At 38.1% G+C, this 26968-nt stretch overlaps 5 protein-coding genes across 5 annotated transcripts; 3 read left to right on the forward strand and 2 right to left on the reverse strand.

The window, feature by feature from the left end:
• Positions 1 to 122: 122 nt before the first annotated feature.
• Positions 123 to 3484, forward strand: LOC119492791 (transcription factor BTF3-like). Its single transcript, XM_037777541.1, has 6 exons — positions 123 to 261; positions 1900 to 1968; positions 2062 to 2175; positions 2414 to 2615; positions 2713 to 2769; positions 3085 to 3484. The coding sequence occupies exons 2-6, from the start codon at positions 1900 to 1902 to the stop codon at positions 3129 to 3131; spliced, it is 489 nt and encodes a 162-aa protein (XP_037633469.1). The 5' UTR covers positions 123 to 261; the 3' UTR covers positions 3132 to 3484.
• A 4268-nt stretch (positions 3485 to 7752) lies between these two features.
• On the forward strand, positions 7753 to 13117 carry si:dkey-88e18.2 (interleukin-12 subunit beta). The gene is made up of 8 exons (XM_037778427.1): positions 7753 to 7767; positions 8668 to 8797; positions 8915 to 9133; positions 9391 to 9484; positions 9570 to 9751; positions 10115 to 10266; positions 10355 to 10468; positions 12138 to 13117. Exons 1-8 carry the CDS (start codon positions 7753 to 7755, stop codon positions 12273 to 12275), a joined length of 1044 nt encoding a protein of 347 aa, XP_037634355.1. The 3' UTR covers positions 12276 to 13117.
• Positions 13118 to 13381: 264 nt separating this feature from the next.
• LOC119492790 (protease-associated domain-containing protein 1-like) lies at positions 13382 to 16223 on the forward strand. Its single transcript, XM_037777540.1, has 5 exons — positions 13382 to 13627; positions 13812 to 13912; positions 14963 to 15072; positions 15779 to 15946; positions 16049 to 16223. Exons 1-5 carry the CDS (start codon positions 13552 to 13554, stop codon positions 16167 to 16169), a joined length of 576 nt encoding a protein of 191 aa, XP_037633468.1. The 5' UTR covers positions 13382 to 13551; the 3' UTR covers positions 16170 to 16223.
• Positions 16224 to 20088: 3865 nt separating this feature from the next.
• LOC119492268 (trace amine-associated receptor 7d-like) lies at positions 20089 to 21334 on the reverse strand. The gene is made up of 2 exons (XM_037776600.1): positions 20454 to 21334; positions 20089 to 20362 (listed from the first exon to the last, which is right to left on the reverse strand). The coding sequence occupies exons 1-2, from the start codon at positions 21332 to 21334 to the stop codon at positions 20314 to 20316; spliced, it is 930 nt and encodes a 309-aa protein (XP_037632528.1). The 3' UTR covers positions 20089 to 20313.
• A 2857-nt stretch (positions 21335 to 24191) lies between these two features.
• Positions 24192 to 25293, reverse strand: LOC119493222 (trace amine-associated receptor 7d-like). Its single transcript, XM_037778373.1, has 2 exons — positions 24413 to 25293; positions 24192 to 24337 (listed from the first exon to the last, which is right to left on the reverse strand). The coding sequence occupies exons 1-2, from the start codon at positions 25291 to 25293 to the stop codon at positions 24289 to 24291; spliced, it is 930 nt and encodes a 309-aa protein (XP_037634301.1). The 3' UTR covers positions 24192 to 24288.
• Positions 25294 to 26968: the final 1675 nt, after the last annotated feature.

Here is a 26968-nt window from a genome sequence, read left to right on the forward strand (position 1 = left end):
TTTCAAAAGCTTCAAGAGTTCACTACTAGTCAATTTTAGAAAGCAGTGTAATCGTCAGACATGATCTCTGCGACTTCAAAAACCCTGACAAGACATGTTTTATTAATTATAAAACACTAAAAAAAAAATTTATGAGCATCAATTTTGAAAAGCTGCAGCCACATCCGGAAAATTATTGATCTGAGAACGTCACTTCCGGTCTTCGCTCCTTTCTCCGAGCTTCTACCGCCTGTGTGACTCCACGTGTTTACACTCTCCCAGGTTAGTTCACGTCTCTGTAGCTTTTTAATGTGTCCCAGCCCGGAATGATGTTGACTCTGTAGAGACAGAACAGTTCCCCGAGTCACAATACGCGCTGAGGAGGTAAAGATCGATGATATTTGAATGCTAGCATCAGTTTAAAGAGGCCTGAGCTAGCTGGTTAGCCTGGCTAGCTAACAAGCAGACAGTTCAGTTGTCATGATTCCTGAGGACCCGGATGTCAAAAATAATAAGCTTCCAAGTCTCAGAGGCTGAAGGTTCAATCATGATCCCACAGCACATCTTCTAACTGAGCTGTGTTGCCTCCCCTCTTCATAATGCCCCATTCTGTATGCCCAAATGTCTTTAATTATAATGTTCTCTCATAAATCTTCTTTTGTATTCAGATTAAAATACCAAACTCCTATTTACATATATATCAAATCACAGGTGTGGCAATCTGTGCAATATTAATACATTTGTCTGTGCAATATCGTTGATGCAATATACACCTCAAGTGCAACTACCTTTGTTTACATGTATTTATTTATTACATCTACCCTACCTGTTTTACAATTACCTCTGTTTACATTACATTTATTTTTATATTTTATACTTTTAGTGTAACACTTCTGTTTATATTTATTTATTACATCTACTTTACCTGTTTTATTTGCTTTATAACTGTGTATGTTTTACCTGTTATATGTTTTATCGGCCTCGTTTAGTCTTGTCAAGTATTTGTTTTAAAGCACTGACCTGAAGTGGCAACTGTGAATCTCGTTGTATTTAATACAATAAAGCTTTCTGTTCTATTCTATTCTATTCTAAAAGCAGCAATTTGGCCAATTATTTAAAAACTGAGAGCTACACTTCTGTACCAAGCAGTAAAAAAACAAACAAAAGCCTCTTTCTGATGCTCCTGCAATGGTGTCATCATAGTGGAGTTCATTTCCCATCTTAAGGTGCTTCACAAACTTTATGGCTCAAGAGATTGTAGCTTTTCTGTAAATCAGTCTTGGAGGCTGGACGTTCAAGCATGATCCCTACAGCACATCTTCTAGTTAGGGCACACTGGGAAAAATAAGCTTGTAAAGTTAGTATCTAACTGATCTCCCTTAGCTTTACAGAAGTAGTTTAACTTAGCCAGGAACTTTAGCTGAACTTCAGACAGAGGTGTCTGATTCATGCAGAACTTGAGACTAAAAAGTGTGCAGCTATTTTTGGGCTTCTGACAGCTGTGCATTCTTAGTTAGTTTGCTGAGCCAAAAGGCGAAACGACAGGGGGGGATTTTGGGGAGTTTTAGGTTTGGCACTTAATTGTAATTGTCAAACCCCCATGTATCTAATGAACTCTAGACCTGTACACCATTTTGCATATTTCTCTATTACTGATTCTCATTGCAAGATCACACTATCAGTATGCATGTAGATGGGATGAGTACAAAACTGAGTGTTACAAACAAAATCAGGATTAATGATTAGTGTGAAATGACTATTGGTGCTTTCATATGTCCCCCAGCTCTGTGAGAATTAGTTTGAAATGTGTGAGGAAATATTAAATTTGATGGTGTGTGTGTGTGTGTGTGTGTGTGTGTGTGTGTGTGTGTGTGTGTGTGTGTGTGTGTGTGTGTGTGTGTGTGTGCTGTTCCCTGTCAGATGAAGGAGTCGATAATGAACCAGGAGAAGCTCGCCAAACTGCAGGCGCAGGTCCGCATAGGCGGCAAGGTGAGCTGGAATACATGCTGGCAAATGACTTTAAGAAAATGCATTTCTTTTTTTTCCTGAGTTTTGTCATTGGTTCATTGTTGTGCTCTTCAGGGGTCAGCCCGCAGAAAGAAGAAGGTTGTGCACAGAACAGCAACAGCAGATGACAAGAAGCTGCAGTTCTCCCTCAAGAAACTGGGAGTCAACAACATCTCCGGCATTGAGGAGGTACGGCAAATTCTTTCTGAAATGCATTCCCAGCAATAAGTACGCACACAGTTCTTCTTCATGACATTGATGCAGCAGGGTTCTCCACTTAGAAATAGAGTAATATTGTAACATAAAACAAGAGGCCAAGCAAAGATGGCAAAATAAAAGGATGCTTCAGTTTGTTGCATCGTCTGCTTCGACGCTGACTCTTCTCTTCCTTTTTTCCCCATTAATTCCTGTTTGTGTGTCACTGCAGGTGAATATGTTCACAAACCAGGGGACAGTGATCCACTTCAACAACCCAAAGGTTCAGGCCTCCTTGGCTGCCAACACCTTTACGATCACAGGGCACGCTGAGAACAAGCAGCTCACAGAGATGCTCCCAGGAATCCTAAACCAGCTGGGGGCCGACAGTCTCACCAGCCTCAGGAGATTAGCAGAGAACCTGCCCAGACCAGGTATCCACGACACTCTTTACTGATCTGTTTGCATCTATCAGTAGATTTGTGTACTGTCTGTTAACAATTTGCTGTTTGTTCTTCTTCCCCCTCACAGCTGGAGAGAACAAAGCCCCCATGGTTGCTGTTGAAGAGGAGGACGATGAGGTTCCAGGTAAGCAAATTCACACATCCCCTTTTATTAAGGTAATGTAGCATTAAAATAGCCACATTATAATCAGTCCAGAGCTGGCTGACCGAGACATTTACATGCATGTCTTGTAACGTGGAACTATATGACCTTATTACATTTAATAAGTTCAGTGTCAATGCATCTGGGTGTGTATTTAAGTATATCATAGAATAAGGGATTAATTCACAGGGTTGTTTTTGGTTATATTCATATTTAGTAATGAAGTTTTATTAGTATGCTAAATCTTGTGCTCATTGAGACATTTATCCGTCACCAATCTTTACTCTCTGTTTTCAGATCTTGTTGAGAACTTTGACGAGGCTTCAAAGGACGAGGCAAACTAACAAAACACCAGCGAACATTTCAAGGCTCCTCTTGACTCACCGTACTTTGACACAGCAACATTTTGTAACCGTTCACCTCTGTATTTGCTCTGTGGCTACAACACAAAAAGTCGCTTTTTAATCGTAACCTCGACAACTGGGCTAAAACAAGTAAAATTGACTTTTTACGACATCTGTTACTCGACCCTTTTGTTTGATTTGTCTCGTTCTGCATTGCAAATGAAATTATTTAATTCAGTGGAATGTGCAAAACCTTTTCTCTTTCACACGCTGCCTCTCCTGCATTGTGATACCCACACATCCAAAATGTATTGGTGGAATGAATCATGTAATAAACATTACATTTAAAATGATCTTCTTTTGCATGTTTACTTTTAGTTCCATTATATTCAAACTCATGGTCCTAGTTTTCTTTCTTATCATTAGTAATATCTTTATCATTGGCTGTGCAGTGAAAAGCAGCACATGCTGTCTCTAAGTGTAGGCCTACATTGTACCAAAGCAGTACTGCTGTGTGTACTTGAAAGTATTTAACAGACTTTACAACCCAACTCACAATCTCATATTTTTATGAGTGATCATTAAGTGAAAAATCAATAGAAGCTTGATAAGAACCTTCAGGTTGAAGTTAAACGTCTACCAGGAAGCCATGTAGACAACAGCCATGGTTCAATTTGAAACGTCTGTTCTGTGATACTGAAGGAAACAGTGGAAGCATCCAGTGTAGACAGACTACAATATACAGTAGAGCTGTATGTATGCTTTAAACACAGATCAGTTCTGCTCCTCCTAATAGGAAAAGTACAGTAGTTGCTGTGTTGCCTCCCCTCTTCATAATGCCCCATTCTGTCTTTCATTATAATGTTCTCTCATAAATCTTCTCTTTTGTATTCAGATTAAAATACCAAACTCCTATTTACATATATATCAAATCACATGTGTGGCAAAAGCAGCAATTTGGCCAATTATGTAAAAACTGAGAGCTATACATCTGTACCAACCAGTAAAAAACAAAAGCCTCTTTCTCGTTCTCCTGCAATGGTGTCATCATAGTGGAGTTCATTTTCCATCTTAAGGTCCTTCACAAACTTTCTGGCTCAAGAGCTTGTAGCTTTTCTGTAAATTTATAAATCACTGAAGCTCTGTCGGGACCGGCAACAATACTAGGGTTAAGTTTTCAAAAGGTTTTAAGGTGAACCTATGTCTGGCATTACACGTGAGGCAGGGTCACCTATTGGTGCCACTGAATATCAGCTGGAAATATACTGTAGCTGTGATGCTCAATATGCTGCCTATCCAGTCAGGAAAGTTAAACATTCAACTATATGATGTGGGTTTCATGCACTAAAGGGTCCAAAAAGGTTTGAATCAGGTGTAAAACAGAAGTCATACTGTATACAATGAGATGCAATTGATTAAATGTTAAATGTTTTTGTAGGGTGGATGTTGAACTCCTTCTTCTGGCCTGAATTGACTTCAGAGTGTGACGCAGTGCTAGACATTGAAGATGACTCTAGTTTGGGAACTTACGAAAGTAACACGTTGAATATTCTGTGACTGTGGTTTTGCTCACATCGATTCATCTGATACAGAGGAAAGAAGAAGTCGGGTGACTCAAATCTTGAGACTTGAAGCCATGTGACAAAAATAACTTGAAGCTACACTGAAACTACATTTTAAAAACCTGAAAATTACAGTATATAAACGTACAGTACATCACTAATTTGAATATATAACAAAATCAAATTGCAAGTTCAGTGGCAGAGCAATGTGCTTACCACCATCACACAGCTGTGTCTCTTCCTGCTGGTCAATTGCCAACACTTACTGTACAAAGGACCTGTACACATATTCTACCCTCCATAAGTAGATCAACTTGTATGTTTACCTGCTTTCATTTGTAGGTCTGTGTGATCATTGATTTTTGGATGTGAATGTTTAGCATATAGCTATAGATTATTAGCAATAATGTGAGAATCCATCACTGTAGTTAATACATACTGTGAATAGGAGAGAGAAGTTATTCGAGTACATTACATTCTCCCCGTCGTCAGATATATTTTTAAGGAACTGAAACCTGAAACCAACTATTTCAGTTCAAATGACCAAACCGGTTTCGAAGAATTTAACGTCATAATGTTGTTAAGCTACACTAGTCATAATGTAGACAATGGATTCTATGAAATATAGAGTAGCTTATAACGGACTTACCTACCAAACAAAGCAGAATTATAACACCAAATACTAACAGCAGCCCTCCAGCGAAGGCTTTGTTTACTATGAAAGTACTTCACACTCAGTTTAACACATGACGCCGGGATCAGATGATTTACGTGTCCGTGAGGATAACACAAGACTAAAATGTGTTTTTCGTGTGTGAGGTAGCTGACATTTGGCCGAACAAAATTGGGTGGCCCCGTACGTGACTAACAGGCAGGGAAAGTCCTGGTTTCTCTCCCTCATTTTTCCTGTGCAAACATGTGTGTGCATGCGTGCGTGTATGAACTTTGGGAACATCAAATGACTCACAGTGATGGTGTGATGGGCTGAGGGGGGGGGGGGGGGGACCTTTGAAAGGAGATAAAAAATGTACCTAAGGTAATGCTGGGTAATTTCTGGGATTTAGGCCCAGGATGAAGGGTCGGGGAAATATGATTATTAATGCAACGATACACAGGTGCAGACTTATTACTGTATACAGTGATCAGCCATAACATTAAGACCACTGAGAGGTGAAGTGAATAACATTGATTATCTCGTTACAATGGCACCTGGCAGAGGGGGGGGATATATTAGACAGCAAGTGAACATTTTGAACTTTGAACTTTGTGTTGGAAACAGAAAAAATGGGCCAGCGTAAGGATGTGAGCGACTTTGACAAGGGCCAAATTGTGAGGCTAGACAACTGGGTCAGAGCATCTCCAGAACTGCAGCTCTTGTGGGATGTTCCCGGTCTGCAGTAGTCAGGACCTACCAAAAGTGGTCCAAAGAAGGAAAACCGGTGAACTGGCGACAGGTTCATGGGCGGCCAAGGCTCATTGATGCACGTGGGGAGCGAAGGCTGGCCTGTGTTTTCCGATCCAATAGAAGAGCTACTGGAGCTCAAACTGCTGTTTAGTTAATGCTGGTTCCGATAGAAAGGTGTCAGAACACACAGTGCATTGCAGTTTGTTGCCTGGGGCTGTGTAGCCGCAGACAGGTCAGGGTGCCCCATGCTGACTCGTGTCCACCGCCGCCAAAAGCGCCTACAATGGACACGTGAGCATCAGAACGGGACCACGGACCAATGGAAGAATTAAGGTGGCCTGGTCTGATGAATCACATTTTCTTTTACATCATGTGGACGACAACGAGTTCGAGGTGTTGACTCAGCCTCCAAATTCTCCAGATCGTAATCCAATCGAGCATCTGTGGGATGTGCTGGACAAACAAGTTTGATCCCCGGAGGCCCCACCTCACAATTTACAGGACTTAAAGAATCTGCTCCTGACGGCTTGGTGCCAGATACAGTACCACAGCGTGCCTTCAGAGGTCCAGTGGAGTCCACGCTTCGATGGGTCAGGGCTGTTTTGGCGGCAAAAGGGGGACCTTGTGGTCATTGTTATGGAATTTTTATATACTCCTGTGTGAATTAAATACTTGACAGATGAAAAGCACTGAGTATTTTCTAATTTTAAGAACTTGAGTGGAAAATGAACAGAACAGTTTAAAGTGAAATCATAGAGGAAGAAGAGATAAATATGGGCCTAGCCTGTATCACGATAGAAACTACAAATATATATAAATATATATATATACCCACATCATCAACAACCACAACACCACTGACCTGATGATTAATTTTTTCAGTGAAGCGATTAATCATTTAGTCTGTAAAGTGTGAGGTAATAGGATAAAATGTCCCTCAAAATTTCCCAAAGCCCAAGTTGACATCGACAAATTGCTTTTTTTGTGTGACCAACAATTCAATAGACTTTTACTGTAGATATAAACTGCAACTATTCACATTGAGAAGCAGCAACCAGTGATTTTATTTTGGTATTTTAGGTTAAAAATGGCTTGAAACAACAAATTGATTATCTAATAGTGTCTTGTAGAAGAACCATTGAACTAAAACATGAACTAAAAACTAATTTCACAACACCCAGAAAAGGAAGGTTACTAAAGCAGAGAGACAATAGTGACATCATCTCAATAGTCTTCTGTTCACAAAGGTGTGATATCTGTTTCTTTTAATTTTAAGGGGAAAGGTTTAAGTTTGGGGGAACTTTATGGTTGGGTTGCCTTAAAAATAAATGTTCCGTTCTCGTAAAGATTGAAGATCAAATGTGTGTATGTGCTTTTGGTGTTTGTGTTTGTGTGTGTGTGTGCGTGTGTGTGTGTGTGTGTGTTTGTTGGTAATCAGATACAGTTACACTGTAGTATTTCAACTTAAAGGCTGAGGGCAACTCCCCACCCCACTGAACACCCACACTTCACACTTCTTATCTCCATCTCTCAGTCCCTCATTCGAAACTCACAGTTTATCTGTTTACCAAATTGCAAAACATGCAAAACAGTGTAGAGGAAATGCACCGCCAAATATGCTCTTATCAGTTTACTATATCATCCCCACGATGACATGATGGTGTTGATGGTGATGATGCATGCTGTGTCCAACGATATAAAAATGATGCCCAGCGGTCAGTTAGAGCGTACAATCATCACGACTGAACTTCTGCTCTTCATTCTTTTATAGCATCACTTCAGTAACTTCATCCAAATGGTAAGAGATAACTGTTGGAATTAAAGATGCTTTGTATAACTGTTTTTAAAATTATACTTATTATCTGGTCAATTAATGTGGTAATTATATGGTAAATGATAGAATAGGGAGTAAATGACCAGTTTTGCTATTCTGGTAATTTTGCAAGTAATATATATGTATATATATATATATATATACATATATATGTTTGTGTGTATACAGTATATAAATTACTGTTGTTCTTTTGTTGTATTTTAATTTTTAATGTTAATGTGGCTTTTACAATTTTTATTTTATTCGTCCCTGTTGTTTATTTATACCTGTTGTTTTTGTGTTTTTAGTCTTTAATTACATATGTATATATTTATTATTCTTAAACTGAATTTAATTTATTTAACACTTAATTTATTTTAAACTTAATTTAATTTAATTCATTTAAAACTTAATTTAATTTATTTTAAACTTAATTTAATTTATTGTAAACGTTATTTAATTTATTTTAAACCTAATTCAATTTATTTAAACCTAATTTATTTTATTTTAAACCTAATTTAATTTATTTTAAAATTAATTTAATTTATTTTAAACTGTATTTAATTTATTTTAAACTTTATTTAATTTAATTTATTTAAATATATATGCATTTTTTTGTGAATATTTGTCTGTAAAAAAACATTGGACTGCCTTTTTTGATCTCTGTGAAGGAAACAATAAAAATCATAATTGAAAAAAGATGATGAAATGATCACCAGCAAATCAAGGGATAATTGTTGAAGATTTTCATGCAAGAAATTGATCTTTTTTTCAATAATCTCCTCCTCTTGCTGTCACACAATTCCTCAGAGGACACTGTGGATATGTGGGCTTCTGCTCATCAGCCTCACCGGAGCATACAGACTCGACCACTTTCCAGAAAATTGTACGTCTTATTTATGGTCCAAATATTTTTCCATCATTAATTGTCTTCATATCTTGAATGGATCTAAATGTGTTCATCTTGACATGTTAATAAATGTGTGTGTGTACCTGTCTGTAGTTGTGGTGACAAAGATGAATGATCCAGTCACACTGACCTGCCGCACAAACACCGAAGGAGCTGTCAAATGGAAGTTTGATGATGACGTGATGGGTGTCGGTCTAAATCTGTCCATCTCAGGCGTAGAAGCGCCCGACCTGGGAGAATACACCTGCTGGAGAGGAGAGGAAATGTTATCATCGACCTATCTGCTGCCTGACTCTGTGGAAGAAGTGCTAAGTGAGATGCTCTGGTTTCATTTTCCTTTCATCTAACTGTTCATGTACTATAAATGTCAAACAGTCTCTCAAATAGACGAACTCATTCTGCAAACTTGCATCCAAAATATCTAGGAACTCTGCATTTCATTCTCTCTCTAGAGGATGACACAGGAAGTACCGTCCCCTTCTATGATGCACTTCCAACTCTCTTCATTCTTTGGTGTGACAAACATGTTCCATTAAACTTGTATTCACTCACATTGTGTATCTTTATAGATATCAGTTGTCGGGCAAAGTCTTATGACTGTAACTTCAGCTGCTCGACCGACAAACCATATACAGCGGTGCGTTTCGGACTGGGCCAGGACTGGTAAAGACGAAAACACACAGACAAACATATTGCATATATATTTCTCATTTACATATTTACCTCAGTGTCTGATTTGCTTCTGCAGCAGAGAAGGTAGGAAGTCGTGTCATTGGTTCAGCAGTGGGGATGGGAAATTCCCAGTTGTGCTGTCCCACTCCCTCGCACCCCACGCTGAGGAAACCACCATGCTCGAAGTCACAGCTGAGGCCATCTTTGACCACTCCACCGTCCTCCGGGGAAACAAGACATTTTATCTCAGAGAGATCGGTGAGCTGTGTGAAACTGAGCTACATTCAACACAAGACTATCAAGATTTGAAGTTAACAACATCTTTTTCACAAAGTTGTTCACAGAGTATAAAAATAGATAATTCAATTATTAGGAAATTGTTCCGAATTCTTAAAGGATGGAAATCAAACATTTCAATACAGACGATTGGTGTTTGGTTCCAGTGATACATTGATCAGTAAAGTAGCTTTCTGATGAAGTGTAAAGTTATATTCTACAGATGATCATAACTTTAACTACATAAAAGTCAGTGTGAAATTTAATGATTCCTTACTAATCAACAAAGAGGGGACAGGCCTGCACTTGAACCATTTTTTTTATGTTCATTTTTCTTCTGTCCAGTCAAACCCGACAGTCCCCAGATTGTCAGGTGTCAGGAGAAGGGAGAGAAGAACCTGAAGGTGACCATCGATGCTCCATCCACCTGGTCGACTCCTCACAGCTTCTACCCTATGGAGCACCAGATTGAATACGTGTTAAGAGATGATGGCAAGGTACGCACAAGTCTGCTGATCTCTCCATGTTCTGTCACTCTCTTCATTGTTGCATTTTCTTATTGTGCGACCTGTCTTCTGACTTCAGACTGGATGTTGTTCTTCTACTACTCTGCTGCCGAAGGGGATCAGCAAGCTGAAGGCTCGTTCCAGAGACTCGCTGGTGCAGTCAGAATGGAGCGAGTGGACTCCCTGGAAAAATGTAACCCACTGATGTTATTTGAACCCAACACTGTCTGCTCCTGCCCTTTCTTTGTTCTTACAATGTCCTCTCATGTCCTATTTTTCCACTAAGTGTCTCTGGCCGTCTCCCTTTGGGGCAATCACACACTGATGGCTAAAAGATAACACACCAGAAGCTCAGTAATTAAGTATTTAAGTTGTATGACAGAAGGTCAGTACATAGTGTTATTATTTATTTATTTATTTATGCATATATTTATTATTTATTCTAAATTATACACACATCATTATAGACACTATGAAATGTGAATTTATTTTAAAGGACATTCTTTCTTGCTAACAAAAGGACTTCTAATCCCACAACACAGACAGTTCTGTGATTCAATATGAAATTTTATCTACCAGCAAAAAAAATGTCTGATAGGGTTTCATGGGACCAAATTTTATAAAATAGTTTCTCCGCAATTTTGTCTATTTAAGGATCCTTCACATTAAATTCTAAGGAAACTGGACATATTGCATCATTTAACATGAATCAGAAGCGGAGGAGTCCAGTTCAGTTCTGCACTTGAGACAGTTTGTCACAACTCTTGGCCCTGTGGGTGTATTTCTGTACAAGTGTGTTGGCGTTTGGTGGTTTGGTGCTGTGCAAAAACAAACGGCTATTAAAAGAGCTTTGTGCTTTCTTCCTTATATGCATGTTCCTTCTTCATTTTATGTGTCGCTATCGTCATGTGTACAACTACTGACTTGAAGTAGAAATCCCCATTAAATGTAGAATGTCACTGAGTGTATTATGCGGTATATGTTCGTCACTAAACATGAGATGAACAGAAACTAGATTAGATTTATCACAATTATGTGGGTTACAATACGCCAGTAACAAGTATATTGGGTGTTTTATTTTATCATAATCTAGTTTCAATTCATTTCAATTAATTTATTGGTAAATGTATTTAATTTATTAAAGCTTATTTATATAATATTCAGCTGTTTTTTAGTTGGTGATGAATAAGCAATAGTAGTTTTTCAGCAATTAATATGTTTTATTCCATTTGATACTATCACCTAGCTACAATTAAATACCTGGCAAGTTAAAATAAAAAAACAAATTAGAGAATTTTTCAACTAAGACAGTAAATGACACTCTTTCTCAGTAGCTGTCAGCTACAGTATAATTCTAATATTTTCAGTATATATTTTATTATTTTATTTTATATTCTAAGATTTGTTATACATGGCAAATGCACTGAGCACAGATGATGGTACCAGTTGCTATCTGAAATTCAATATTTTACTTTTTCTTCCTATAGTTTATACTATTGTCAGGTTAGGAGGTAAATTTTGCCATCTATTATCCACTGAAATTGGTAGACATGCCGAAAGCCCAACAAAAAAAAGACAACATTTGGTTTAGATACTCCCAAATCTTAAAATCAATGTACAGTAAATGACACTGTTATGCAGAGAAATAACATGCTCCAGTGCGAAAGTAATGTGATACTGCATGGCATAAAATGTGACCGAACAGTAACATTTAAAGTATTACAATAGGAGTCATTCTTGATATTCATAGCCAGAGCTTGCAAAGAATAATTTAATTTCTTACACATTAAAGTTTGTATGCATTGCTTATTCAGTTTTCTTGCCATCATTTCAGACCCTAATCTGTCATTAACTCATTGCAGGTGAGAACAGGGAAAAAGAACCTGTGCAAATGCAAAAACAAAGCAAAATCCTGCTGCCCAGATCTGCCACAGGGGTACTTGGACAAGTGCAAGAAGAGAAGGAAGCAAAAAAAGAACAAGAAGAACCAGACATCTTAGAGAGAAGATGCTCAATAAAAACATGCATTACTGGGGTCGTGCTGGTGTAAAAACACTTTTTATCTGGGAATAGTGGGAAAATATGTGGATGTATTTGTATGATTTAATTAAATTGCGGATTGTTGATGGTGCACTAAATTGATATAAATGTGGGTTTTCAATACCAAAAGTAAAAAATTGCAGGCCTGTCAGCAAAGATCTTCAATTAAAGTATGTTTTTTATCAAAACTGTCTGTATTTTATTTCATAATGCATTCCATTCTTTGTATGAAGGGTGGATTCATGGTTATTATTATTTTCTAAGCAGCTGGAAAACTGAAATGTAGTGGGAACTTTATTGCTAAACAGAAGAACTATTCTAGCTGAGGTTTTGTTTTATAAATTGCATTTTATTTGAATGAAAATCTCACAAGAGATTAGAAATGCAGGCCATTCCCTCCACTTTACATGATCGTTAACTAGCCTACTCCTTTTGAGTATGGTTCTTTTTCAGTTTGTATGTGGGTGGAATAGGGAGGGAATTTGGAGCCATGTTTGTGTTTTGTATGTTTTGTATATTTGGTTAACTAAAAAATTTGAAAATAAAATATAAAAAAAAAAAAAATAGGAATCACAAACAATACAACTCATGTCAATCAAATATTCCTCAAATTAAATTAGTCAATATTATGAATGACTATCTGTGTGTTTGACCATAAAATGACAGCTTGTTTTGTAATCACAATATTTTCAAGACCCTGTCAAATGTTGACAAAAGCAGCCCAAATTTCATCTACCAGCCCAATTTATATGATGCTGTGCAATAATTATATAATTATCTGACGGACACTTTGTGCATTAATCTGGCAAAACTGTCATCTCATCACTATACATATTGTATTTCTATATTTTATATTGTATTATCTTTTATATTTTTTTATATTGCACTCTCTTTTTTTATTGTATTATCTTTTTTAGCACCTATGGGATTGTCACAATTTAATTTCGTTGTACTACACAATGACAATAAAGGGCTTGAATCTTGAATCGAATCAATTTAATCAAAAGTTGCCAGATTAGACGGAAACAAGCCAAACCTGGCAACCCGCCGGCTTTGCAAAGATACGCATGCGTAAGAAAAGCAGCGCGGAAGTGTCTGCAGAGCTGCTGCTGTTGTTGTTCTCTGACTGGACCACAGCTAGCTTACAGTACATATGGACCAACACAGCTCCCACATAGAGATCCACACTGAAGTCTGGTCTGTGTAACGTTCAGGATCAATGCAAATGTCTTGATCATGGAGAAGCTTGATCAGACAGCTGCTCTAGTTTTATTCCTCTGGAGTGTTTTCATGCAGTTCAGTCGCATGTCAGGTGAGTTACACCTGCTAGTAAACACCTGATTCATATTTATCTATACATTGTATATTAGCTGTGTATTGCCATCTCATTTCACCCTGCTGCTGTGGTTTACCATCACTACTCTCACAGTAATGATCCATATCTCTGAGGTGAGCTGGCTAATGGTGTAAAGGTGTGTTTTTTACCTGCTCTGTAGGTCTGGGGATCAATGAACTGCTGTACTTCCGAGTCATCAGTCCAGAGGATATCAGCTACATCTTCAGTGCAGCTCCTGCTAAAGACTTTGGAGGAGATTTTGTGAGTACTCTGCACCTTTGCTCAATTTTTTTTTATTTTTTTTATTATTGTAGTGTAGTGATGGGAGTTCAGGCTCTTTTTAGTGAGCAGGATCATTTGGCTCAGCTCACCAAGAAGAGCCGGCTCTTTCAGCGCCCAAACGGCTCTTCGTTTTACTTCACTTCTGCCTTTTATAATTCAGCCAAATTTAGCATTGTTTTGACCTGTGATTAGGGTGTGTGCACATATATGATTTAAATTATTCAATATAATTATACTAAACTTTATAATTTCCAGAATACCATCATTTTACATGCTGCTTCGTTTCCGACTGCCACTCATCTTGTCTGCTATTCGTGCACCGCACCACACCTCACCGCAACGCACCTCAGCGCACTGCAATGTAACGCACCACACCACACCGCACTGCAACGCACCTCAGCACACCGCACCTCATCGCACCGCATCGCACCGCACCGCATCGCCAGAGCAACAGGACGCACCACAACGCGTAGCCGGCTCTTCTATCCAGCTCGTTCGCCACTGACACATCACTATTGTAGTGGCTCTTATGCATGTGGTCTGGTACGGACTCCCCCTTTTGCTGCCCTTACAAAGTACATACTACTGTTGCATGCAGTATGCACACAATTGGGACATACTACTTTGTCAAACACATTGCACCTTGAACTTTGACCCTCTTGCTCGTATATCTGCTGTGCAGAGGATTGTGGGTCAGAATAGACAGAAAAAGTACTGCATTTGACGTACTATGTTTTGGAATATACCAAATCTTTTCTGGCATACTAAATAGTATGGTAGTATGAGTATTGGAGCGCACAGCAGGTCACATTCCTCTGAGCAGTGAATATATGAGCAAGAGGGTCTAAGTGTGGGCAATGTTCTGATGAATTGTTTGCATACTGCATGCAACAGTACCGACTTTATAATGGCAGCTGCAGTACGTACTGAAGGAAAAAGAAAAAGTATGTGATTTGGAACGCAGCATCAGACACATCACATGTACACTCACCATCTAATGACAATCCTCTGCTCTCCTTTGGTCTCCAGACGTCGTCGTATGATGAGATTTTCCTGGTGCCAGCAGACCCAGCAGACGGCTGCTCAGAGCTGGAGGACAGAGAAATCATCCAGGGACAAGTAGTCCTGGTGGAAAGAGGGTATGTACACATGCCTCAGTAGTACCTATTTATCTTATTCCCAGCCCCCATGATGCCTTGCGTGAATTATGGGAGCAACTTCCGGCGCGTCGTGTCACTGAACCGGAACCGGTGTTTTCCATGGTAACGGTACTCTAATCGTCTCTCCTAGAGCGCTTTTATTAAAATATATAGTAAAACATGTGTGAACACCACCTATTACACCACAAACGGGATAATGTGACGATACCTCTCTTCTACTACGGAGGGACGGGAGGACGACCTGCGGAAGTGGCCTCAGATAACTGTACTTAAACTATTTGTAGTCTAATGCTGCCCTGAACTCCACGCCATAAACTGCCTTACGTTTTTAACTGTACAGACGCTACAATGCTGAGTCCTCCCTACACATGAAATCATACCTGATGTTCTCTTGGCTCTGCTGTCAGTCCTTTTAAGGCGGTACATCTCGTCTCCGCTGGTCTTTCGTAGCCCAACCACAAAGTAGGATAGGTTTCTCAGCCACATTCTTCTGGATTCCTCGTCTGTAGGTAGGCGATGGAAACTGTATCGGTCACAAGAAGATTTTTGTGTGAAGATAACTAGCAGGTGAAATGATGCCCCTAAGTTAGGATGAACACCTTGTGTTTTTTAAAAAAAGGTTTTACTGCAAACTAATCAAACTGTCTTTATAGTTTCTCACACTTCTCTCTCTGTTTTTGTGTAGAGGTTGCTCCTTCGTCCAAAAGGCCCGACATGTGGAGGAAGCAGGAGGAAAAGCTGTTCTAATAGCTGATAATGCGGTGGACAATGACAGTCAGTACCTTGATATGATCACCGACGGAAGCACCGCCAAACCAAGTATTCCTGCTCTGTTCCTGCTGGGACGCGATGGGTAAGACAGACGATCATTCAGACCTGTTTCTATTTTACATGAAGCATTAATGCCATACATTTGGGGACATTAACGAATGTTTCCCTTCTTCATGACTTCCAGGATGATGATCAGACGATCTCTTCAGAGACAAGCGCTGCCGTGGGCCGTCATTTCCATTCCTGTCAATGTTTCCTCCCTGGCCTCGTTCCCACTCAAGCAGCCCCCGTGGACACTGTGGTAGAAATGACGCGCATCCACAACTTACAACAATAATAAACATTCTTTCATCAGTGCATGTCCTGTCAGCCATGAATAAACCCACAGCCTCACAGGGAAATTCTTCAGTGGTGGTTAAACAAATTCACCCACACTGGTGGTGAACAAGATTAACATATGTACACATGATTATGTCACGCTTAAACACACAGCCAAAGACACGTGGAGAAAACCTTTTAACAGTGTCTAAACAGACTGAGCCGTTGGACCAGGTCAGGACAGGCAGAAACACAAGTGCTTATTCTCAGTGCTCAGTCGAAGATGACTGACTAAGCCGGGGGTTTTGAAGATAATGAGTTTGTTTTCCAGTCGAGTTGTCACCAGGAACTTTTGTACAGATGATTTGTTGGTCACTAGTCAGTAGTGAAACCGGAAAATTGGATACGCATTAATACACACATCAGATTGAGGCGAACCATTTCTTTTGCCGTGTCAGATAGTACGAGCTAAGGACAAATAACAGCATATATTAAACTTCACTACAATACATTATACCAGGAATGTCATCTCACTGTAAAAATACTAATAAATTCCTGCTTATTTGCATGAACTTTAACTTTACCAGGGTGGCACTCTGACCAAAATGAACGTTATTTCTCTTATGGTTAATAAATAGAAAATGATTTTTGTTGCATAAAAGACTTTATTGCCTTTCTGAGGTACACATCTACAGAACTTTAAAGGACCAGTGTGTAACATTTAGCATATATCTGTTGGCAGAAAGGGAATATAATATTAATAAGTGTATTTTCTTTAGTGTATAATCACCTGAAAATAAGAATCGTTGTGTTTTCCTTAGCTTAGAATGAGCCGTTGATAAGTACATATGGAGCGGGTTCTCTTTGCGGAGCCGGCCACCTTGTTTCTACTGTAGCCCAGAACGGATAAACCAAACACTGGATCTAGAGAGAGCCATTTGCTTTTTCGCATTTTCGTGTCGGCCACCGTAGTTCTCCTACGCGCTTAATTTATTGTCTGTAATAACAAGCACGTAGTAACTCTAATTTCTCAGAAAATGTCATCAGACTCAGTTAAATCAAACTATTGTCCTAATCTCATTACTACTGTATTTGTGTGTTTGCATGTAAACACAGTCAGTCAGTGTATAGCTGGAAATATATTTTTTTTTTCTCTATAATTTCACTTGAAACTGTTAAGTTCATTTTGCACTAGAGTTCTTAATTAAATGAGAAAATACTTTTCATTTGTAAAGTATTTAATTCACACAGGAGTTTACAGAAATAGGCTTTACCATGTGGGTATTTTATTTAGACTATTTATTTATTGAAGTACCAGAAAACGTGCTATAACGTGATATATATCGTTATCAAGATGTGAAAATGACCTATTAAAGGATAGAAGATTTTGGCCGTATCGCCCACTGCACCTTTAAAGACCATACACGCGTTTTCTGTCCGCTTGTTCCTGAAGCCGAATCCCCCAGACGACTTTATGTAGTACAACGTGTTGCACTTATTAACTTTTTATTTATATCTGTCATTTTCAATTCTCCTGATCCAGAAAAACGTGTTGAGAGCAGTTTGGATAAACAGGATTGACACAATGTGGTGTTTGGGGAAACAAGTGGATAAAGATAATGAAAAACGAGGTATGACAAAAAGGCTTTTTATGAAAATTACAACAACTAATTGTGAACATATTGCAACGCTATGAAAGACAATTAATTCAAAGATATTCATGCTTTTGTAAAGCTCCAAGCAGTACTGCACAGTGTAGGGGACCTTGTCTGGCTTGGACTAATCCTCCAACATGTATTTGATGCCAATAAAGTTGCGTATTGAAGGTTGAAAATATATGCTGTCCAGAAGCTATATTACAAATAACTAATGTGAGCGCAAAGGCAGAATCTAGTCTGCAAAAAATAGAGGAACAAGTAGATGCATCGACCGTTGCAATACATATTAAAGCATTATAGTGCAGCTGGTTAATGGAAAAGAAATGATGCTTCATTTTGGATTTGATATGGCATACAGCTGCACATCATGAGATGATTTTTTGTATTTGCTTCTATATTGTTGTATATTTATATTAATAATAACACGTGCAAACAGGTCAGTTAGATTCTTTGAATTTTAATCAGTAAAAATAGAGTACAAAAATTAAAACAAGAAGTCTATGCAGGGTCATGAAGTATTAGATTTAAACTCTCAAAAGGTGGCTGGCAAATCATGATTCTTCCTGGAACTTTCATATTCCACATGGTTTATTTTAAACAAAATTATAGTTTAAGTTTTAAGTAAATTACCTGCTAATATCAGAAATGTATTTAAAAGACTCTTATGTCCACATTCCCATATAAGACTTTACTCTCTGCTGATATAACCTTCTGCAGCAAGTCACGTTTTCTTCCCAAATGACACCTGAGGTATTATTTACAACATATTTCTTTTATTTTAGGTTGTTTACTTTAATTTTTACATTTGACAGTAGTTTTGTACAGATAGTTTACAGATTTATTAAACTTACTAACAATACTGCACTTGTATTTTATTAGACTGTCCGTTACTTGCAGCAGTGTTCTTTAATAGAGAGAGGTGCTGGTGTCCATAATGACGTTCCTGACTATTTTCATGTGAGTTTTACTTTATCATCCTTTCTTTTTGCTGAAATTTATTTTATTTAATTTGTGAGAACATTTGAACCTGAGAGATTTTGTGCTTTTTTCACTTGTAGATAAAAGAAGATGAGAAAAAGCTTGTATTTATTTATTTATTTATTTATTGTTTATTCGTGTATGGATTTAAAGTCAGAGAACTTTATTAGGGTCTGTATATTTGTCTTTCACTCAGCATATGGGGATCATAGAAATAGTCTATAATTTAAAATTGTGTTGCCTTATAATGTAAAAGCCAGTGACCTATGGTCATGTTCATGTTCATTTACATTTTATGTTAAAAAACAGGTACTTATATATATCATAATAAACATTTTGAATAGGTCTAACAGATCTCCATTATTAACAAAAAATAACATTATTTTCAGTAACAATGTTTTGCTATGGCTTTTTCCAGATAAATTGTTTTTGGACTGTCAGTTATAATTTGGATTTCAACTTGGTCTCCAAGTACAAACAGCAGCTTTAAGCAGAAAAGTACATTAACACCTACGCAGATGTTTAGTTCATGTATTAAAGCTTCAGGCCGACAGCAACTACAACCGGAAAAAACAGAATGCACAATATAAAAAAACACCACAAAAGCCCATAACTGCATGACTCAGCACACTACTGTGATTCAGCACCACCCAGCATGGACAGTAACGTACACATACGGTAGTATTAACCTACAGGTCATTTATCATGGCAGATAACACAGTGGAAACCTCTAGTTTTCCCTTTATTTAATGTCCAGTACACCGAGTTGTCCACTTGTCATGTTAGTCTGGACAGATATCACCTTTTGCTGTATTTCAAATTTAAACAGAATCCTTTATATAATAATAATAACTTATACATCATCCACTTTATTTGACATTTCCTTTATAGCTTAGATTTTTCAGATTTAGGGGCATGAATATAAACTACAGCATATCACTATATACTTGTCAGACCTCAGCACTAGTTTAACATTTAATAGAAGTTTGGCTCACTCTTCAGCAGGTTACTCACAGTTCAGATGTCCAGCCAGTAGTTCTGTGGATTGATGCATGCATGGATGGCAACGTGCAGAACTATGCGCGTGTAAACTACTCTTAATCAACCCAAAGTGAAGAAAAATTATAAACTTTGCCTCTGTGAAATGAACAAATAACTTAATTAAGCCCCGTTGTTAAACTATTTTCGGCGTCCTGAAGCAGCCTGCTCTGTGCACAGCTGGTACTGATTACCATGATGTCATCAACTGGTGCCAATTTATTAACAATTTAATGCCATGGTGCACCACATAGGGCACAGACACCACTAAACCACTAAACAGACATCTTATAATAAGGAATTTAACTTATCCTTTTTTATATATATATTTGGCTCCTACAGAAACATTGCATAAAAAACTCTTTGACTGTATAGAGAGAGAGAAAGAGAGAAAGAGAGAGAGAGAGAGGCATCATAAACTCAGTTGATTGCAGCTGATGGAGTCCTCGGGTTCTTGTTATTTCCATGACTGTTTGGTGTCTCCCTTCCCATGACTGGAGCTGACTCTGCAGAAAGAGGGAGACAATTTAAATGAGCAATAGATAAATAGGTTGAAGTGCATTTTGCATGCAGTGTTTTCCTCCTCCCTCCTGTTACCTCCTCTTGTTGCATCTCGGACACACTCTGCTCCACACAGTCCTCCTCATGGCTTCCCTCAGAGCCGGACTCCCCCAGATATACACAGACGGTGTGCACACAGCATTCAACCGAGCCAAGATGGCGAACACATTGGTGGCCTCGTTCCTAAAAGTCAGCCCTCCTCCTAACAGCAGTCTAAGGACGATATTAACAAAAGAGGGGCCCCATAGCAGCAAAAAGGTTATGACAACAAAAACTATAATCCTCAGTGACTCCTTCTTGCTGTCTTTCTCTGCACTGGGAGGATCTTTCTCCAGCTGATATCTGGCAACAACATACAGTTTGATAGTCATGACCACTTTGGTGAGCACGATGAACTGGAAGATGACGATGCTGAACACGTACATCTGTATCGCTTTGGAAAGTGGCATCAGGTTCCTGGCGATCGGGTGCCCAAAGCTGTAAAGCCAACAGAAGATGTTGATGCTGATCACGACCTGTCTGCTGATGTAGCGCGTGTAGATGTATGGATGACAAACAGCGAAATAGCGGTCAAACTGTGCGAATAAAAAGGTCACGAAGTTAACTCCGAGAAGAGAAGGTAACATGTTATAAGTTCCATTTCTGGAAGGATATCCTTCCTGCACATCAAACAGACCCAGATAATAGACTGAGAAGCCAACCAGCGTGTCACAGATACTAGTGTTGAGCATAAAGAGAAACCTGTTCTGGAGGCGCAGAGCTCTGGTGGCCAAGATGGTGATGACTACAGATCCGGCTACCAGAACAGCTGTTGTAGCGAACACAAGCTGGAAGAGAAAGATGAGATAATCCTCAGGACTGTCGAAGTTCACCGAGAGAGGAACTCCTCCAGAGGCTGTGATGTTGGGGAGGAGCATTGTTCCAAAAATACACTTTGAGTTTAATGACCTTATATAGCTGCTTGATAAGCCACTGCCCATGGAAACCCAAACGGATCTTCCCTCATGAGGCATGATCTCACTTTTCATATTAGTGTTTATGGATTCAACTTTTGAAATATTGATAAACATTTATTAGTATTAGAGTATTGATACAGAGGATGCACACTTCATAATCATGTATATATACAAATTGTGCAGATCTTTGTAATAGTTATATCCAAATAATAATCGACACAAAATGTCAATACCCTCTTCCCCATAAGCCCTATAATAACCCTGCAGCTGCAGAAAACATTAGTAAATAAACATAAATAGAGCACAAAAATGAAAACATTTCAAACAAGAAGAGTCATAAAGTATTAAGAGTTTAACTTTCAAAAGGTGCCTGGACAATTATGATTATTTCTGGAACTTCATATGATATTTTTTCATATCCCACATGGTTTATTTTCAACAAAATTAGAGTTTAAAGTTTAAATAAATTACCTGCCAATATCAGAAATGTATTTAAAAGACCCTTATGTCCACATCCCCATATAAGGCTTTACTCTGTGATATGACCTTCTGCAGCAAGTCACGTTTTCTTCCCAAATGACACAATATGAGGTTTTATTTACCACATATTTCTGTTATTTTTGGTTGTTTGCTTTCATTTTTACAATTCACAGATATTAGAATTATTACATTAAACATACTGGACTTGTATTTTATTGGACTGTCTGTTACTTGCAACAGTGTTCTTTAATATCTGTAATAACTCTTATTGCACCTCCAGTCCTCAATAGCAGGAGGCGCTGGTGTCCATAATGAGATTTCTGACTGTTTTCATGTGAGTTTTTTCTTTGCAGTCAAAGAGCTTGCACTTGGTCAGGGACTGATTACTAATATAATTTGAATTTCTTATTTCTTTTAGCTGAAATTGACTTTATTCAATTTGTGAGAACGTTTGAATCTGAGAGATGTTGTGCTTTCATTTAAAGTCTTTTCACTTGTAGATAGAATATGAGAAAAAGCTTGTATATATTTATTGTTTATTCATGTATAGATTTAAAGTCAGAAGTTTATAAGGGTCTGTATGTTTTTCTTTCACTCAGCATATGGGGATCATAGAAGTAGTCCATAATTTAAAATTGTATTGCCTTATAATGTAAAAGCCAGCAATGTTTTGCTATAAGCCTGTGGCTTTTTCCCTCTAGATTAATTGTTTATGGACTTGGACTGCATGTAGGAACCACTTCCACCCGATCCTCACAGACTATCAGGTGTGTGATGGTTCTTCTTCGGTCTGTTTCAAAATGAATCTTGATAAATATTGTTGCTTTTGTTTGTTTTTTAGGAGACATGTCAGTCAGTAATTTGGATAATGACGTTTCACGATATAGGGGCATATTATTAATCTTTACATTCCTTCTATTTAATGTTCAAAAATAGATTTAAACCCAACAACTACAGTACAGAAGGAGTCCCACATCAGATGATCCGTTCATTCTCTACACAGCTCAATCCAGTTTATCAACAGCACGTATAAGACAAGGCAATTTTATTTATAGAGCCCCATTCAGACAGGCCATTCAAAGTGCTTTACAGGAGCATAAAACTATATTAACATATTAAACACAAGACTTCAAGAAAACATTAAAATTGCATTTAAAAGACAGCAAGACCAAGCAAATAAGTAGAAATAAAATGCATATTTAAAAAGCAATAAAAAGCAAAAGCAAGCAAATAAAGTTACAGATGTAGAATAAGTCTATATTCTTAATTTCATTTTTTAATTGATTGGAAAGCCAGAGCAAACAATAACATTTTAATCCCTGATTTAAATGAGCTGACAGCAGATCTCAGATATTCAGGCAAGGCTTGTTCCACAGGTGGGGAGCATAGAAGGAGGCTTGTCTTTAATAAACTACTCATGCTCAACATGCAAGGTCTTGCTGAATAGGCAACATCTAGTTTTCCCCCTTTACTTAAAGCTCATTTGCCCATCTATCTATCCATCTATTCATCTATCTATCTATCTATCTATCTATCTATCTATCTATCTATCTATCTATCCATCTATTCATCTATCTATCTATCCATCTATTCATCTATCTATCTATCTATCTATCTAATCACTTATACATCATCCACTTTATTTGACATTTCCTTTTATAGCTTAGACTTTTCAGATTTAGGGGGGCTGCCCCTGATATAAATATAAACTACAGCATATCATTATATACTTGTCAGACCTCAGCACTAGTTTAACATTTAATAGGAGTGGGATCATTATCAGCACACTGTCACTGAATCAACAGCTAATTCAGATGAATCATCAGCACCACGGTGGAAACATAGCAGAAAACAATGTTTGCTTTTTGACTGTATAGAGAGAGAGAAAGGAAAAGAAAGGCATCATAAACACCCTACTGTGATTTCAAATAGGCCTGATTGCATTTCAGCACCACCCAGCTTGGACAGCGACATTTACAAATTAACCTACAGGTCATTTACCATGGCAGATAACACAGTGGAAACATCTAGTTTTCCCCTTTATTTAATGCTCATTTGCCCATCTATCTATCTATCTATCTATCTATCTATCTATCTATCTAATAACTAATACATCATCCACTATATTTTACATTTCCTTTATAGCTTAGACTTTTCAGATTTAGGGACGTTGAATATAAACTACAGCATATCATTATATACTTGTCAGACCTCAGCTCTAGTTTAACATTTAATAGGAGTGGGATCATTATCAGCACACTGTCACTGAATCAACAGCTAATTCAGATAAATCATCAGCACCACGACCTTGTAAGATCCAGTGATGGAGACAGCAGAAAACAGTGTTTGCATTTTGACTGTATATAGAGAGAGAAAGGAACAAAAAGGAACAAAAAACACAGTAGATTGCAGCTGATGGAGTCCTCTGGTTCTTGTTATTTCCATGACTGTTTGGTGTCTCCCTTCCCATGACAGGAGTCGACTCTGCAGAAAGAGGGAGACAATTTAAATGAGCAATAGATAAATAAGTTGAAGTGCATTTTGCATGCAGTGTTTTACCTCCTCTTGTTGCATCTCGGACACACTCTGCTCCACACAGTCCTCCTCATGGCTTCCCTCAGAGCCGGACTCCCCCAGATATACACAGCCGGTGTGCACACAGCGTTCAACCGAGCCATGATGGCGAACACATTGGTGGCCTCGTTCCTAAAAGTCAGCCCTCCTCCCACCGCAAACCTGATGATGATATTAACAAAAGAGGGGCACCACAACACCAAGAAGCTTATCACAACAAACACTATAATCCTCAGTGACTCCTTCTTGCTGTCTCTCTCTGCACTGGGAGGATCTTTCTCCAGCTGATATCTGGCAACAACATACAGTTTGATGGTCATGACCACTTTGGTGAGCACGATGAGCTGGAAGACGACGATGCTGAACACGTACATCTGTATCGCTTTGGAAAGTGGCATCAGGTTCCTGGCGATCGGGTGCCCAAAGCTGTAAAGCCAACAGAAGATGTTGATGCTGATCACGACCTGTCTGCTGATGTAGCGCGTGTAGATGTATGGATGACAAACAGCGAAATAGCGGTCAAACTGTGCGAATAAAAAGGTCATGAAGTTAACTCCGAGAAGAGAAGTTAACATGTTATAAGTTCCATTTCTGGAAGGATATCCTTCCTGCACATCAAACAGACCCAGATAATAGACTGAGAAGCCAACCAGCGTGTCACAGATACTAGTGTTGAGCATAAAGAGAAACCTGTTCTGGAGGCGCAGAGCTCTGGTGGCCAAGATGGTGATGACTACAGATCCGGCTACCAGAACAGCTGTTGTAGCGAACACAAGCTGGAAGAGAAAGATGAGATAATCCTCAGGACTGTCGAAGTTCACCGAGAGAGGAACTCCTCCAGAGGCTGTGATGTTGGGGAGGAGCATTGTTCCAAAAATACACTTTGAGTTTAATGACCTTATATAGCTGCTTGATAAGCCACTGCCCATGGAAACCCAAACGGATCTTCCCTCATGAGGCATGATCTCACTTTTCATATTAGTGTTTATGGATTCAACTTTTGAAATATTGATAAACATTTATTAGTATTAGAGTATTGATACAGAGGATGCACACTTCATAATCATGTATATATACAAATTGTGCAGATCTTTGTAATAGTTATATCCAAATAATAATCGACACAAAATGTCAATACCCTCTTCCCCATAAGCCCTATAATAACCCTGCAGCTGCAGAAAACATTAGTAAATAAACATAAATAGAGCACAAAAATGAAAACATTTCAAACAAGAAGAGTCATAAAGTATTAAGAGTTTAACTTTCAAAAGGTGCCTGGACAATTATGATTATTTCTGGAACTTCATATGATATTTTTTCATATCCCACATGGTTTATTTTCAACAAAATTAGAGTTTAAAGTTTAAATAAATTACCTGCCAATATCAGAAATGTATTTAAAAGACCCGTATGTCCACATCCCCATATAAGGCTTTACTCTGTGATATGACCTTCTGCAGCAAGTCACGTTTTCTTCCCAAATGACACAATATGAGGTTTTATTTACCACATATTTCTGTTATTTTTGGTTGTTTGCTTTCATTTTTACAATTCACAGATATTAGAATTATTACATTAAACATACTGGACTTGTATTTTATTAGTCTGTCTGTTACTTGCAACAGTGTTCTTTAATATCTGTAATAACTCTTATTGCACCTCCAGTCCTCAATAGCAGGAGGCGCTGGTGTCCATAATGAGATTTCTGACTGTTTTCATGTGAGTTTTTTTCTTTGCAGTCAAAGAGCTTGCACTTGGTCAGGGACTGATTACTAATATAATTTGAATTTCTTATTTCTTTTAGCTGAAATTGACTTTATTCAATTTGTGAGAACGTTTGAATCTGAGAGATTTTGTGCTTTCATTTAAAGTCTTTTCACTTGTAGATAGAATATGAGAAAAAGCTTGTATATATTTATTGTTTATTCATGTATAGATTTAAAGTCAGAAGTTTATAAGGGTCTGTATGTTTTTCTTTCACTCAGCATATGGGGATCATAGAAGTAGTCCATAATTTAAAATTGTATTGCCTTATAATGTAAAAGCCAGCAATGTTTTGCTATAAGCCTGTGGCTTTTTCCCTCTAGATTAATTGTTTATGGACTTGGACTGCATGTAGGAACCACTTCCACCCGATCCTCACAGACTATCAGGTGTGTGATGGTTCTTCTTCGGTCTGTTTCAAAATGAATCTTGATAAATATTGTTGCTTTTGTTTGTTTTTTAGGAGACATGTCAGTCAGTAATTTGGATAATGACGTTTCACGATATAGGGGCATATTATTAATCTTTACATTCCTTCTATTTAATGTTCTAAAATAGATTTAAACCCAACAACTACAGTACAGAAGGAGTCCCACATCAGATGATCCGTTCATTCTCTACACAGCTCAATCCAGTTTATCAACAGCACGTATAAGACCAGGCAATTTTATTTATAGAGCCCCATTCAGACAGGCCATTCAAAGTGCTTTACAGGAGCATAAAACTATATTAACATATTAAACACAAGACTTCAAGAAAACATTAAAATTGCATTTA

The sequence above is a fragment of the Sebastes umbrosus genome, chromosome 8 (assembly GCF_015220745.1).
Source record: "Sebastes umbrosus isolate fSebUmb1 chromosome 8, fSebUmb1.pri, whole genome shotgun sequence".
NCBI classification, from domain to species: Eukaryota; Metazoa; Chordata; class Actinopteri; order Perciformes; family Sebastidae; genus Sebastes; species Sebastes umbrosus.